This window comes from Oncorhynchus kisutch, linkage group LG29 (assembly GCF_002021735.2).
Source record: "Oncorhynchus kisutch isolate 150728-3 linkage group LG29, Okis_V2, whole genome shotgun sequence".
In the NCBI taxonomy this organism is placed as follows: Eukaryota; Metazoa; Chordata; class Actinopteri; order Salmoniformes; family Salmonidae; genus Oncorhynchus; species Oncorhynchus kisutch.
The window spans coordinates 25,588,106-25,603,757 of record NC_034202.2 but is presented as its reverse complement, the minus strand read 5'-3'; the positions used below and the strand labels follow the sequence as shown (position 1 = coordinate 25,603,757).

Below are 15,652 nucleotides of genomic sequence, written 5' to 3'. Positions count from 1 at the left end.
CCAACATCTGATTTGGACCAAACCTCTTCCTAACAATGATACAGATGCGAATAATCCAAATAAATGGTCAAAAGCCAACCAGAGACACCCCAAACCCCACATCAAGCCAACCCCAACGGCCAGTATACAGTATTATCTGTCTGACAAGTAGTATGATGCTGTAGCCTGGAGCATTGTTTCTTCATACTATGTAATGTATTCATAGTGGTTATTTTCCCACGTTCAGAGAATTGAGGGCTATATTCTATCAGATCCGCACTAACCGGATGTGCACTGCAATAGAGCTGTCAAATCTACAAGAGGCTCCTTGCGAATCCAAAATAGCCCCATAACCTCTAACGAGTTTTGGTGGTTCTACTAAGCTAATTCAATGGAGGTCGGAAGTTTACATACACTTAGGTTGGAGTCATAAAAAAATCACTTTTCAACCACTCCACAAATTTCTTGTTAAGATAGGGGGCAGCATTTTCATGTTCGGATGAAAAGCGTGCCCAGAGTAAACTTCCTGCTACTCAAGCCCAGAAGCTAATATATGCATATTATTAGTAGTATTGGATAGAAAACACGCTGAAGCTTCTAAAACTGTTTGAATTATGTATGTAAGTATAACATAACTCATATGGTAGGCGAAAACCTGAGAAAAATCCAACCAGGAAGTGTGAAATCTGATGTTTGTAGTTTTGACATCTACTTTTTGCATGACACAAGTCATTTTTCCAACAATTGTTTACAGACAGATTATTTCACTTATAATTCACTGCATCACAATTCCAGTGGGTCAGAAGTTTACATACACTAAGTTGACTGTGCCTTTAAACAGCTTGGAAAATTCCAGAAAATTATGTCATGGCTTTAGAAGCTTCCAATAGGCTAATTGACATAATTTGAGTCAATTGGAGGTGTACCTGTGTATGTATTTCAAGGCCTACCATCAAACTCTGTGCCTCTTTGCTTGACATCATGGGAAATTCAAAAGAAATCTGCCAAGACTTCAGACATTTTTTTGTGGACCTCCACAAGTCTGGTTCATCCTTGGGAACAATTTCCAAATGCCTGAAGGTACCACGTTCATCTGTACAAACAATAGTACGCAAGTATTAACACCATGGGACCACGCAGCCGGCATACTGCTCAGGAAGGAGAGGCGTTGTCTCCTAGAGATGTACTTTGGTGCGAAAAGTGCAAATCATTCCCAGAACAACAGCAAAGTACCCTGTGAAGATGCTGGAGGAAACAGGCACAAAAGTATCTATATCCACAGTCCTATATAGACATAACCTGAATGGCTGCTCAGCATGGAAGAAGCCACTGCTCAAAAACCACCATAAAAAAGCCAGACTACGGTTTGCAACTGCACATGGAGACAAAGATCGTACTTTTTGGAGAAATGTCCTCTGGTCTGCTGAAACAAAAAAAGAACTGTTTGGCTAAATGACTATCGTCATGTTTGGAGGTAAAATGGGGATGCTTTTGCAAGCCGAAGAACACCATCCCAACCATGAAGCACGGGGGTGGCAGCATCATGTTGTGGGGGTGCTTTGCTACAGGAGGTTCTGGTGTACTTCACAAAATAGATGGCATTATGGGAGGGAAAATTACATGGATATATTGAAGCAATATCACAAGACATCAGTCTTAAACTTAAAGCTTGGTCGCAAATGGGTCTTCCAAATGGACAATGACCTCAAGCATACTTCCAAAGTTGTGTCAAAATGGCTTAAGGACAACAAAGTCAAGGTATTGGAGTGGCCATCACAAAGCCCTGACCTCAAACCTATAGAAAATGTGTTGGCAGAACTGAAAGAGTGTGTGCGATCAAGGAGGCCTACAAATCTGACTCAGTTACACCAGCTCTGTCTGGAGGAATGGGCCAAAATTCACCCAATTTATAGTGGGAAGCTTGTGGAAGGCTACCCAAAACATTTGAACCAAGTTTAACAATTTAACGGCAATGCTACCAAGTACTAACTGAGTATGTATGTAAACTTCTGACCCACTGGGAATGTGATAAAATAAATAAAGCTGAAATAAATCATTCTCTCTACTATTATTCTGACATTTCACATTCTTAAAATAAAGTGGTGATCCTAAGACAGGGAATGTTAACTAGGATTAAATGTCAGGAATTGTGAAAAACTGAGTTTAAATGTATTTGGCTTAAGTGTATGTAAACTTCTGACTTGTTGTAAGATGGTCATACCATGGATCATTTAGCTATTTGATTTATAAATGTAGGTATTCCAATTTTCAGGATGTCTCCTGGTCTGACAAACAGTGCTGAAACTCTGCCACTTTCTAATACAGGTGCGGACATAGGCGGATGTTGTGGATTGAGACGGAGCCATGCAAAGAAACAGATATCTCCAGCTGATGAATTTTGATGAGGATTTTTAAGGCCCACAACATCAAAGATCACTCACAATATTTTACAGTTGGTATGAGGTTATTTTCTGTATATGCATCCTTTTTTCGACACCAATCCCACTGCTTGTGTGTGTAGCCAAATAGATCTATTTTCATGTCATCCAACAAATGTAAATGCCTGGCGTTTGCTAAACAGTACTGGCAATTGGATTGGAACCGGTGCGATGGTCAGATGACATGAAAATAGGGCTCTTTGGCCACGCACACCAGTGGTGGGTTTAGTGTCGAAAGAAGGAAGCATATGCAGAGAAGATAACCCTTTACCTACTGTAAAATATGATGGTGGATCTTTGATGTTTTGGGTCTATTTTGCTTCCTCTGAACCTGGGGCCCTTGATAAGGTCAATGGCATCATGCACTGACACAAATCACTGATGATTGGCTGAAATAAATTAATAATAATAAGATTGTGGGAGCTGTTTTGTAAGACTTCAGTGTAACTTTTGACATTGTCGATAATAGTCTGCTACTGTTATGGCTTTACATCCTCTGCCATATTTTGGATTGGGAGTTACCTATCTAACAGAACACAGAGGGTGTTCTTTAATGGATGCCTCTCTAACGTAAACCAGGTCAAGTTTCACATACCTCAAAGTCTTGGCCCCTTGTTTTTTCAATTTTTTACTAACGACCTAGCCTTGAGTAAAACCTGTATGCTTATGTACGCTGATGACTCAACATTACATACATACCCCACAAGACATGCCACCAGGGGTCTCTTCACAGTGGGAAACACACAGTACTTCATAGAGCCATGACTACATGGATCTCTCTATCACATCAAGTAACTCAAGTGAGCAGTAAAATCAGATTAAAAAAAACAGATAAAACACCACCTCACAACGCGGACTGTGAAGAGACATACACACACATAACAAACACACACTCTATACACACATTATAATGTTGTATTTTTGTAATATTGTACATTTTATACTGTACATTTGAAGTAATGGAGAAATGTACATATGTATATTGCATTATGTCTAGTTGATGGACTGTTTTGTTTACGATGTAGGCTATTTTTTTACTATGATGTGTTTGTAACATTCTTGTTTGGATCCCAGGAATAGTAGCTGCTGCCTTGTCAGCAGCTAATGGCAATTCTCATAAATACTCAACTTTACCAAGTACCAGGACATTTTAACCCAAAACCTGGTTGCCTCTGCTAGGAGGCTGAAACTTGGCCGCAAGACATTAAAACCAAGCACACATCAAAATCCACAAAGAAATTGTTAATTGACCTGTATGCTCTCGTTAGCTGATCCTCGTTTCATATTCGTCGCCAAACCCACTGGCTCCAGGTCACCTATAAGTCTTTGCTAGGTGAAGCCCCGCATTATCTCAACTCACTGGTCACCATAGCAACTCCCACCGTAGCACTCACTCCAGCAGATATATTTCACTGGTCATCCCCAAAGCTAACACCTCCTTTGGTCGCCTTTCCTTCCAGTTCTCTGCTGCCAATGACTAACGAATTGCAAAAATCACTGAAGCTGGAGACTTATATCTCACTCACTAACTTCAAGCATCAGCTGTCAGAGCAGCTTACCGATCACTGTACCTGTACACAGCCCATCTATAAATAGCACACCGAACTACCTTATCCCCATATTGTAATTTTGTATTCTATTTTGCACCTCAGTATCTCTACTTGCACATCATCATCTGCATATCTATCACTCCAGTGTTAATGCTAAATTGTAATTGTTTCGCCGCTATGGCCTATTTATTGCCTTACCTCCCTAATCGTACTACATTTGCACACACTGTACATAGATTTTTCTATTGTGTTATTGACTGTACGTTTGTTTATCCCATGTGTAACTCTGTGTTGTTGTTTTTGTCGCACTGCTTTGCTTAATCTTGGCCTGGTCGCAGTTGTAAATGAGAACTTGTTCTCAACTGGCCTACCTGGTTAAATAAAGGTTAAATATTGTTTTTTATTTGGCCACAACTTCAAGGGGGTGCTGGAGAACTAAAGACAAGGGTGCCAGTAATTTTGACTCCTATCTTCTTGAGTAAAAAAAAATATTACTTGTTAATAATGTAGGGGGCAGGATTTTAATGTCCAAATGAAATGGCCTATTTCTCAGGACCAGAATCTAGAATATGCATATAATTGTCGGATTAGGATAGAGAACACTCTAAAGTTTCCAAAACTGTCAAAATATTGTCTGTGCGTATAACAGAACTGATATTGCAGGCGAAAACCTGAGGAAAATGCCAGGTGCTGTTTTTCCTGAAAGCTCTCTGTTCCATTGCCTGCCTTCGCTCCATTTAAAGGGATATAAACCAGATTACTTTTCCTATGGCTTCCCCATGGTGTGAACAGTCTTTAGACATAGTTTCAGGCTTTTATTTTGAAAAATGAACGACAAAGATCACATCGCGTCATTGTATGGCGACAGCAGCGTTTTGCATGCACAACAGCTTGGAGCAGACATTTCTCTCTCTCTCCTATTGAAGAAGCTTACAGTCCCGGTTGAAATATGATCAATTATATATTGTAAAAACAACCTGAGGAGTGATTATAAAAAAACGTTTGACATGTTTCTACAAACTTTACGGATACTATTTGGAATTTTCGTCTGCGATGTCGTGACCGCTCGAGCCTGTAGATTTCTGAACATAACGTGCCAACCAAATGGAGGTATTTTGGATATAAAAATAATCTTTATGGAACAAAAGGAACATTTATTGTGTAACCGGGAGTCTCGTGAGTGCAAACATCCGAAGATCAAAGGTAAGCGATTCATTTTATTGCTTTTCTGACTTTCGTGACCAATCTACTTGGCTGCTAGCTGTTTGTAATGTTGTGTCTACTGAGAGAGATGTCCTTACATAAACGCTTGGTATGCTTTCGCCGAAAAGCTTTTTTGAAATATGACATGCCAGGTGGATTACCAACAAGCTTAGCTGTGTTTTGCTATATTGCACTTGTGATTTCATGAAAATTTAATATTTTTAGTAATTTAATTTGAATGTGGCGCTCTGCAATTCAGCAGATGTTGACGAAAATGATCCCGCTAACGGGATGGGTGCATCAAGAGGCTTTAAACAAAATATGATTATATTAGTATAAAATAATAATGAATAAAAATGAGCAGACAACAGAGATCAGTATGTGTTATTTATTTAATATAGTCTTCTTTGCTCCTCTTTATCAAGGTTGCCAATCATTTTGACTACGTCATACATTATTATCTCTATTTCTCTACAGCTTATGTTGTGTCATAACTCTTTAGTTTTTTTTCATCATAACAACAAAATGATGGTATCTTAATGTTTGTGTAGAAAGACACAGATAATCCTCTTTCACAGCCAAAAGTATAAAGAATCAAGCAACTTTAATGACATGTTGTCTCAATGTGTGCCTTATATGAAAGCACAATTATTCTTTATACTTCACGTGTGTTGTGTTAAATATGAGGGATTTGTTTTGTGCGATAGCTTACATAAGATATTCTACATTTGAATGAATTTGTTTTTCAATTTCAGATGTGCTGTACTCTGCAGATTAAATCTATTTGTTAGCAGCTTCCTGTATTTCCTGTGTGCCTGTCCTGTGCCGGAGAATGTGTGGTGTGTGTGTGTGTTTGATGGATTAATATTGTATATGGAGTATGATTCATATGATATCTGCACATAGCCTTTGTCTTTCAGTAGGTTGTGTGGGTGAGTGAATGAGTGTGAGTGTGTGTGTGTGTGTGTGTGTGTGTGTGTGTGTGTGTGTGTGTGTGTGTGTGTGTGTGTAGGGGAGAAGGGGGTGGGTTTTGTCAGGGCCCACATTGGCTAAAATATTTTCACTGGCGACTAGAAAACGTGATCCGGCTTGCAGAGGCACTGCAGCGGAGACTGCAGAGAGAAAGGCAGGGAGGGAGGGGGGGAGAGAGAGAGAGAGAGAGAGCAAGAGCAAGAGCAAGAGGGGGAGGAGAAAGCATCAAGACATTTTCAGGTCGAGAGAGAGAGAGAGAGAGAGAGACATATAAGTTACATACGGTGAGAGAGATGTAAACATAGTATCCGTGAGCCTGTGTGTGTGAGTGTATGCACAGAGGCACATTGACAGAAGCTGAGAAGGAGAACGGGAGCACAGACGGCACTGAGGGAAAGACAACAACAGGGGAGAATAAAAGAAGAAAGGAAGGAAGAAAGACAGCAGTAAATACCTGAAGACCCGAGGCTCCTATTGAGACCAAATAGGAAGATATAAAGAGAGAAACAGAGAAGAGAGGAGGAGAGGAAGATACTCAGAGAGACATCACAGGAGCTCAAGTAATTACACAACCTCTTTGGCTGACTGACAGACCGAGAGAAAGGAGGAGGGATGGAGAGAGAGCCGTTAGCAACCGCTGGGCCACACCACAGAGGAAAGGGAGAGAGGGAGGGAGAGTGAAGGACGAAGGGAACAGAGGAGGAGAAGAAGAGGAGGAGGGCTCCACCACCAGCCTCTGTCCTCCATCACTGTTGCTGAAGGAAGGAGTGACGCACCCACCCTCTGACAGCTCAGGCTCCATCTTACCTTCCCTTCCCTTCTTTCATCTTTACCTTCCTCCCTCCACCTCTATCATCTCAGGGTCTCAGACAGGAATGAGCACCTTGTCTCCTTTGCTCCTCTCCTCCTCCTCTTCTTCCTCCTCCTCCCTTATGGCAAAACATCCTCTGTTCTGCTTCCAGATGCATGGGCCATTACATGCACAGTGAAGCTCTACCCTGTAACAAGACTACTGTCATTTCACAACACAAGACAGACAGTATATTCAGGACAGTAATCTCCAAAAGCAGCAACACACAGCAAGAAGCAGGCTTGGCAAGGTGGTTGGAGAACTGGGAGGACCATATGACAGGACTGACCAGCAACACAGGTAAAAGGATTGATCTAGGATCCATCAATGTGTGAGTGTACACTGAGGGAGGTCTGTGCATGATGTTTGTGTCTGTGCATGTGCGTTTTTTATTGCGGTTTGTGCATTTCAGGTTGGTTGAGAGCGTCGTTGCATCACAAGGACACATGCACGGGCTTAGACATACAAATACACACCCGCTATGCACACAACTGGTGGGGGGTCAGATTCAGTCTACAGATATTCCATTGTGTGTTGACTGCAGGGGAAAGGGTATCTTTGGGGTATCTCAGATCTCTCTGGAGAGGGATGGGAGAGAGAGGGGAGTAAGGGGACCTGTCTGGAACTTCCTGTTGTGTAGCAGTCAGCAGCACTGAGGGATCTCCATATTGACCATGCACTGGGCTGGCGCTGCTGACTGCAGTCAGAGTGCTGAGCTGCGTACTGCTGCCATGCTGCGATTGCATAACTGCTGCTGGTGCACCACTCCCACACGCTGCTGCCGCGTCAAACCTGCTCCTTCCTTACTTACTAACTGAGCCACCAAACCAAGCTCCCCAGATACACAATGCAGCCTCCATTACTCAGCTCATACTCATCTCTGTTACTTGTCTCCCTCTCCATCCTTATCACAGCAACAGTGTCGGTCTGCATCTCCCTGAGCTGAGACAGAGCTGCCGCAAAACTCTATTTGCTCAATCAATATGGCCACTGGAATATTGATTGACCATATGTTGCTCTACACGTCCCTCATAAATCCTTCATGCGGCTGTGTGTCAGGAGGGCATAGCCGCAGGAAATAGGAGTGCTGCACCTGATAAATCAATATTTATACAGTGCCAGTCAAAAGTTTGGACACACCTACTCATTCAAGGGCTTTTCTTAATTTTTTTACGATTTTCTACATTGTAAAAAAAATAAAGACATCAAAACAATGAAACAACACATGGAATCATGTAGTAACCAAAAAAGTGTTAAACAAATCAAAATATATTTTATATTTGAGATTCTTCAAAGTAGCCACCCATTGCCTTGATGACAACTTTGCACACTCTTGGCATTCTCTCAACCAGCTTTACCTGGAATGATTTTCCAACAGTCTTGAAGGAGTTCCCACATATGCTGAGCATTTGTTATCTGCTTTTCCTTCACTCTGCGGTCCAACTCATCCCAAACCATCTCAATTGGGATGAGGTCGGGTGATTGTGGAGGTCAGGTCATCTGATGCAGCACACTATCACTCTCCTTCTTGGTCAAATAGCCCTTACACAGTCTGGAGGTGTGTTTTGGGTCGTTGTCCTGTTGAAAATCAATTGATAGTCCCACTCAGCGCTAATCGAGATGGGATGGCTCATCGCTGCAGAATGCTGTGGTAGCGATGCTGGTTAAGTGTACCTTGGATTCTAAATAAATCACGGACAGTGTCACCAGCAAAACACCCCCACACCATCATACCTACTCCTCCATTCTTAACGGTGGGAACCACACATGCGGAGATCATCCGTTCACCTACTCTGCATCTCACAAAGACACAGCGGTTGGAACCAAAAATCTCAAATTTGGACTCATCAGACCAAAGGACAGATTTCCACAGGTCTGATGTCCATTGCTCGTGTTTCTTGGTCCAAGCAAGTCTCTACTTCTTATTGGTGTCCTTTAGTAGTGATTTCTTTTCAGCAAATCGACCATGAAAGCCTAATTCACGCAGTTTCCTCTGAAAATGTTGTAAAGCATTTTTTTTGGCCTGCAATTTCTGAGGCTGGCAATTCAAATTAACTTATCCTCTGCAGCAGAGGTAACTCTGGGTCTTCCTTTCCTGTGGTGAAAGACAGTTCCATCATAGCGCTTGATGGGTTTTGTGACTGAACTTGAAGAAACTTTCAAAGCTCCAGACTGACTGACATTGATGTCTTAAAGTAATGATGGAATGTTGTTTCTCTTTGCTTATTTGAGCTGTTCTTGCAATAATATGGACTTGGTCTTTTACCAAATAGGAGTATCTTCTGTATACCACCCCTACCTTGTCACAACACAACTGATTGGCTCAAACACATTAAGATGGAAATAAATTCAAAAAATTAACAAGGCACACCTGTTAATTGAAATGCATTCCAGGTGACTACCTTGAAGCTGGTTGAGAGAATGCCAAATGTGTGCAAAGCTGTCATCAAGGCAAAGGGTGGCTACTTTGAAGAATCTAAAATATATTTAGATTTTTTGGTTACGACATGATTCCATATGTGTTATTTCATAGTTTTGATGTCTTCACTATTATTCTACAATGTAGAAAATAGTAAAAACAAGCGTCCATCTTTTGATTAGTATTATATATAATAATGTATATGTAATAATAGTAATGACCAACCCCCCTCCGTCGACAGCTCAAAACATCTTCCCGCGGCCATGCAGGAGGATCTATTATTGTTCTGCTGGAGTTGACACTGTCGAGCTCTGACAGACAGAGACAGAGAGCGAGAGAGAGAGAGAGGTAGGGAGAGAGTTAGAGAGAGCAAATAGTCATCATCAACATGATATAGGCTTATACTAATCAACAACGGCATATGCAATAAAGCAGTGCTTTATGGAATTCACAGTCAATTTAAATGCAACATTTTACTCAGATGTGCATCAGTCAACAGGGATAAATCTGGGGATTTGTCCACAGCGAGCTCTAAGGTCATCATACCGTTTACATAATCATAATACATCATAACCCCCACAGGGTAGAGCAGAGATATGCTGATGCCTTTATCAGCAAGACAGACCTGTGGACGCTAAACAGAACACAGCCAGCATTATCTGTGTAGTAGTGCTGTGTGTGTTATAGGGGAACAGGCACCGTTCAACCAGTTCTTTGGCCCAGTCCAGTTCAGGTCACCTGGCTGCGGGTGAGGCGTGTGTTATGGAGATGCAGAGGTACAGTAGAGGATAGAGGCGGGGACAGCCAGCTGATAGTGTCTGACTCATTTTGAACATGGTACCCTTCTCCTGCTCTCTTCACCACACAAGTGGAATACATCAAGGAGGTTGTGTGAGGGAGACAGCTGGACTGGGCAGTGCGTGTGTGTGTGTGGAGGCAAATGGAGGGAGGAGGAACGGGGGAGTGGAAGATGGTAGTAATGTTCAGGCTGTTTTGTTGTTGTTGTGGTAACGTGCGCATTAGATGTGAATAACACAGTGTATTTATAGTCCTGCATCTTTAATGTGTCCATGAAATATGAGACTAGAAGTAGTCTGGCTTATTAGCGTATAATAGCAGTTTTGCACGCATGTTTGTCTGTCAATTCAATGTGGGTATCCTGGAATATCATGGGTGGTGTTTGTGATGGGGGTGTACAGAATAAAGGTGAAAATGCTATTGGTGTTCTGTGTGTGTGTGTTAGGGTATGTGTACTTACGTAGGAATGTATGTGTTGTGCATGTTGGTTGAAAGAGATGCATGTTGTTTGCTGAGATGACCTGTCAGATCTCTCCTCTAGCTTGAGCTCTGCTATCTCCTTCTCTCCCTTGTTTGTTTTCGCTGACAGGAACAAATATGCAGCACATGATTTCATTAGTTTAATTCTTGGGTGGGCGGACTGACTAGCTGACTGTACCGGGCTGGGCTGGCCCGGCCTGAGGCAGCCAGCCAGCCAGACAGAGGGCCTTGGTATCTTAACAACATAGGGCTGACTGACTGACTGGTACAGTTATAACCCTCATCTATGCGTGTTAATACTGAGTCTGATTCTGAGATGAGCCTCTTATATAATTCTATCCCAAGGTACTAACGTCGCACCTCAGCACGAGGCCTCCTTCCTCATCAGCTTCCATTTATATATCACTGTCGCCAAATGAGATATTAATTTTAGATGATTAATTTTCAAGGCTGTGATGCTGTGAGGCTCCTTGGGCAGCTGGCCTGAATGTCTCTGCTCCATTACCTCAATCATAAGACAGCTCCCTCTGACTGACCTGTTATAAATAATATCAAAGCGACTTACAGTCATGCATACATTTTACATGTATATATATATATATATATTAGGAGTTGAACCCACTACCATGGTGTTTCAATTACCAGGCTCTACCACCTGAGCTACAAAGGACCATATGATTATACATACATACATACATCAGGTGTGTTGTTTGTGTCTGCAACCATGAGAGCAGGCTGGATGAATGGACACTGAAGGGAATTATTGAATACTATTCTACCTCAATTATAAAACAAATTGACTTGAATTAGCTACATATCATAAAGTGATAATACGTGGTCGGGAAATGTGTTGTATGGCACATATTGGCCTTGCCCTGGCAGATGCTAGTGTGAAATGGAGTGAGAGCATGCATGGCTGTGTACAGTGTGTGGGTTTGTGAACGAATGTATGTGAGAGAGAAAGGGCGAGAAAGCTGTTATTTAAGAAGAAGCATTGCGGCACTGCAGTGCCGGTGGAACGCATTGAGAGAAATTGTGAGTGACACTGGCTAACGGCCCTCTCTGTCACTGAATGGGGTCAGATACAAGAGCACAATCAGAGACAACAGAATGTTTTCATCAGCGAGATACAGGAGAATTTACACATGCCTGCTCAGCATAGATGCTCTATTGGAACACGGTGGGGTAGTGTAGGTGATGTTTTAAGTGTCTGTATGGGAATGGGAATATGGGGAGAGAGAAAAGAGAGAGTGTGTTTGTGTGTTGGGGTTTGAGGGTTAATTCGCTAGGGTATTTCCGCCTGTAATGGTATAGCTCTTTCACTCTGTGTGAACCTTCAGAGGAGGTTGGGGGCAGGAAACCACAGTGAAAGATAAAGACGCCATAAATAGAAACCTGGACCAATGTTGCACTCCCTTTTATTCTCTCTCACTCTCTCTCTCCTTCTCGCTCTTTCGCAGCATGTAGGTCAACTCCCTCGCTCTCCTTCCATCTTCATGCATCACGTCTACTGAGAGCCTTGTGTGGAAGAGAAAATATGTGTAATTTTCCTCCATTGTTGTGTTGACTTGGAAACAGACATAGTACTACAAACAATCGTACATTTACGCCACCTACATAATGCACATTACCACTCGAAATGAAACCTACTCACACACTGATGATTGCCAATTGTTTTGCTCATTTGCCTCTGACCAAACATGAAGCTTTTTCATGCGTCATATAGTAGGATGATAATAAGGGTAGACAGGATGCTAGAGGCATGAGGAGACCAGAAACACAGACTCATAATTCTTTCAGAAAACTAGCGTTCTAGAACCCCAGTATACTTTGACAAATAGAGCACCTTCTCTACAGTTAAGGATTTCAAAGGAGGGTGTTCTATTCTTAATATTTCTTAAAATAGAGAGAGTATCCACACCTGTCCACATCCATCATACAGTATTGCAATAACGGGGCGGCAGGGTAGCCTAGTGGTTAGAGCGTTGGACTAGTAACCGGAAGGTTGTAAGTTCAAATCCCTGAGCTGACGAGGTACAAATCTGTCGTTCTGACCCTGAACAGGCAGTTAACCCACTGTTCCTAGGCTGTCATTGAAAATAAGAATTGATTCTTAACTGACTTGCCTAGTTAAATAAAGGTTAAAAAAAAGAAAAAAAACATATGTTAACAATTATACATAGTCATAAGGTTTTGTCATATTTTTTAAATGTATAATTGCATTCATTTTGCTGGACCCGAGGAAGAGTAGCTGCTACCTTGGCAGCAGCTAATGGGGATCCATAATAAATACAAATAGCAGATTAATGTGTGATTTACTTTGATGGATGGTGCTTAATCAAACTCTCCTCTCCTTCCTCAGGTAACTGAGCCAAAGAGGATAACAGTCACACCATCTGACAGTCTGAGGTCACTGCTGTCACTCTGAACCTCTGAGGGACAGACACACAGACCGTGACGAAGAAAGGACCTCCCTGGAGACCTTTATCTGCCCACTAGTGGGAGCACCCCTTCACTCCCTCCTTAGAGAAATTCAGGAGGGGTGTGTTTAAGGGCAGGGGAGTCATTCCAAGAGCCTTCCATCGTCTCTGATACACCTCCCACTGATACGCCTCATGAGACCCCAACCAAGGCCAAAGGTCACAAAACCATATTCAACCAAAAGCACAGGCAGAGAGAGGAAGAGAGGAGGTTCTAGTCTGAGTGTATACAGGTTGTTCACACACACATTCACACACTAGGCTGTTCCACAGCCTCAGCTAGAAACAGGAACAAAGTGCTGGTTTCAGCAGCAACCACCTAGAAACAAGCCAGCCCCAAGCCCTGTTTGCGTCAGTTTCCCCTGACAAGCCACAGGATGCTGTGAAACAGTAGACTGAACTACTACTGAACAGCCCCTGCTGCTTGAGCTCTCCATTTTGAGAGAGTAGAATTCTTCACAACCCTGTAGTGTTATGTGAGCATCTATATATATGTACATATAAGATTATTTATTGGTGTTATCACTGAAAACATATCATTTGTGCTGATGTGTTGAGACCTGTCTGTTGTTCAGCTGCTATTGCGGACTAACTACCAGGCACGGACTGTTATCCCTGTCTATCAGTAGTGTTGTTAGAGGACAGTATTTCTGTCTAATAGGGACGTCTTCTTCACTGCTCCAGGTTAGAGGGCTCTGGCTTTAGTCCTCAGTCCTTCTGTCCCACATAAAGACTCAGGGTAACAGCACAACAGACGTGGGAAAAATGGACAGAATCATACGTCCCCACGTCCCCTCTAATGGCTGACTTTGACACACCCAGGTCACTTCAGAGCCCCGACCTACTTCCAGCCCAAGCCAGGGGCATCGCCCGCTAAACCAGCCATAGGACCCTCTCTTAAAAAAAGACAGACACCCAAATACGCTTAATGTCCATGTCCTGCCTCAGGCGACAGCCTGTGACCATCCCCATGGATACCGTCAAGATCATCCAGTCAGAGAAGTTCCCCCGGGAATGCCCGGTGCCTGTCACCCAACCTCGCTTTGCCCCTCCCCCACGGGTGGCATGGGACGGAGGGGGAGAGGGAGAGATCATAGTCAATCAGGCATGCAGTGACCTAGCCCTGGACATGACCTGCAGGGATCTTGCAATGGAGGTGACCTGCACTGACCTGGCCCCCACCAGACCCATGGTCTCATCTCCCCCAGCCCCCATGGGCCGCAAGGAGAGCTACCTGGCCCAGCGCAAAGCCAGCTCCGCAGAGATCTGCTACCACCAGTTCCACTACAAGATGGAGGATGTCATAGTCAACCAGTACGTGCTGCGTTCTTCTTCAACGTCCTCCTCCACCTCCTCTTCCTCCTCGGGTCCCGTGATGCCCTGTGAACCCCTAGACTGCCCCACCTGCGGCCACACCTACAACTTTACTGGCAAGCGTCCTCGCATCCTCTCCTGCCTACACTCGGTGTGTGAGGAGTGCCTGCAGATCCTCTACGAGTCCTGCCCCAAGTACAAGTTCATCTCGTGCCCCACATGCAGGCGTGAGACGGTGCTGTTCACAGACTATGGGCTGGCTGCCCTGGCCATTAACACCAGCATCCTGAGCCGGCTGCCCTCTGACCCCAACGGCCCGGTGCAGTGGGGAGGGGAGGCCGACCGGAGTTGCTACCAGACGGTGCGCCAGTACTGCCAGTCAGCCTGCACCTGCCAGATCGCCAACCCCCTGTCCTCCTGTGGCATCATGTAGAGACCTAGGCAGGGGCCAAACTGGCATGACTTAACCCTGCCTCTTCTCTTCCACCTACCCTCCTCCTCTCTATCTCGCATACATACAACCCCACACAGATGTATCTCTAGATTTAATATTACAGATGGATGCTGTCTGGGTCAAATGGATCGTGAAGGACACCGCTTGCAGACGAAAGCAGGGAAATGGCAAATAAATGTATTTTATGTATGAACTGTGAATCCTATTCCCCCTCTCTTGTTCTGATGTGTTTGTGTTGACATCTCTTTACATGGGAATGCTATAGGGGAGGCCTATCCCCTCAACCTAGGTAAATAAAACTATAAAAACACACATTGCTGTTTGGTCTGAACTGGCTATGGATGTTCAGTCATTTATAGACAGGATGATAAAAAGTCAATGGTTGATGATTTAATATGTTTCTACATTTCAAGTCACACCATCTCTCTGCCTTGTGGTGCAGGGAGTAAAATCCCTATAGCTCAGTTCATCTGACTAACTCCTCTACATGGGATTAACAATGTACTGTTTACTGTCAACAATAAGCGGTACATTGTTAATCATCTGTATTTCTATTTGTATTTATTATGGATCCACATTAGCTGCTGCCAAGACAGCAGCTACTTTTCCTGTGTTCCAGCAAAATGAAGGCAGTTATACAGTTTTAAAAACATTACAATACATTCATTACAGAATTCACAACACACTAAGTGTGTGCCCTCAAGCCCCTACTCCA

At 43.3% G+C, this 15,652-nt stretch overlaps 1 protein-coding gene across 1 annotated transcript; it reads left to right on the top strand.

Moving 5' to 3' along the window:
- The first annotated feature begins 6,269 nt into the window (after window positions 1-6,269).
- LOC109874380 (RING finger protein 208-like) lies at window positions 6,270-15,249 on the top strand. Its single transcript, XM_020466263.2, has 2 exons — window positions 6,270-7,292; window positions 13,052-15,249. Exon 2 carries the CDS (start codon window positions 14,098-14,100, stop codon window positions 14,914-14,916), a length of 819 nt encoding a protein of 272 aa, XP_020321852.1. The 5' UTR covers window positions 6,270-7,292; window positions 13,052-14,097; the 3' UTR covers window positions 14,917-15,249.
- The last annotated feature ends 403 nt before the right edge of the window (window positions 15,250-15,652 follow it).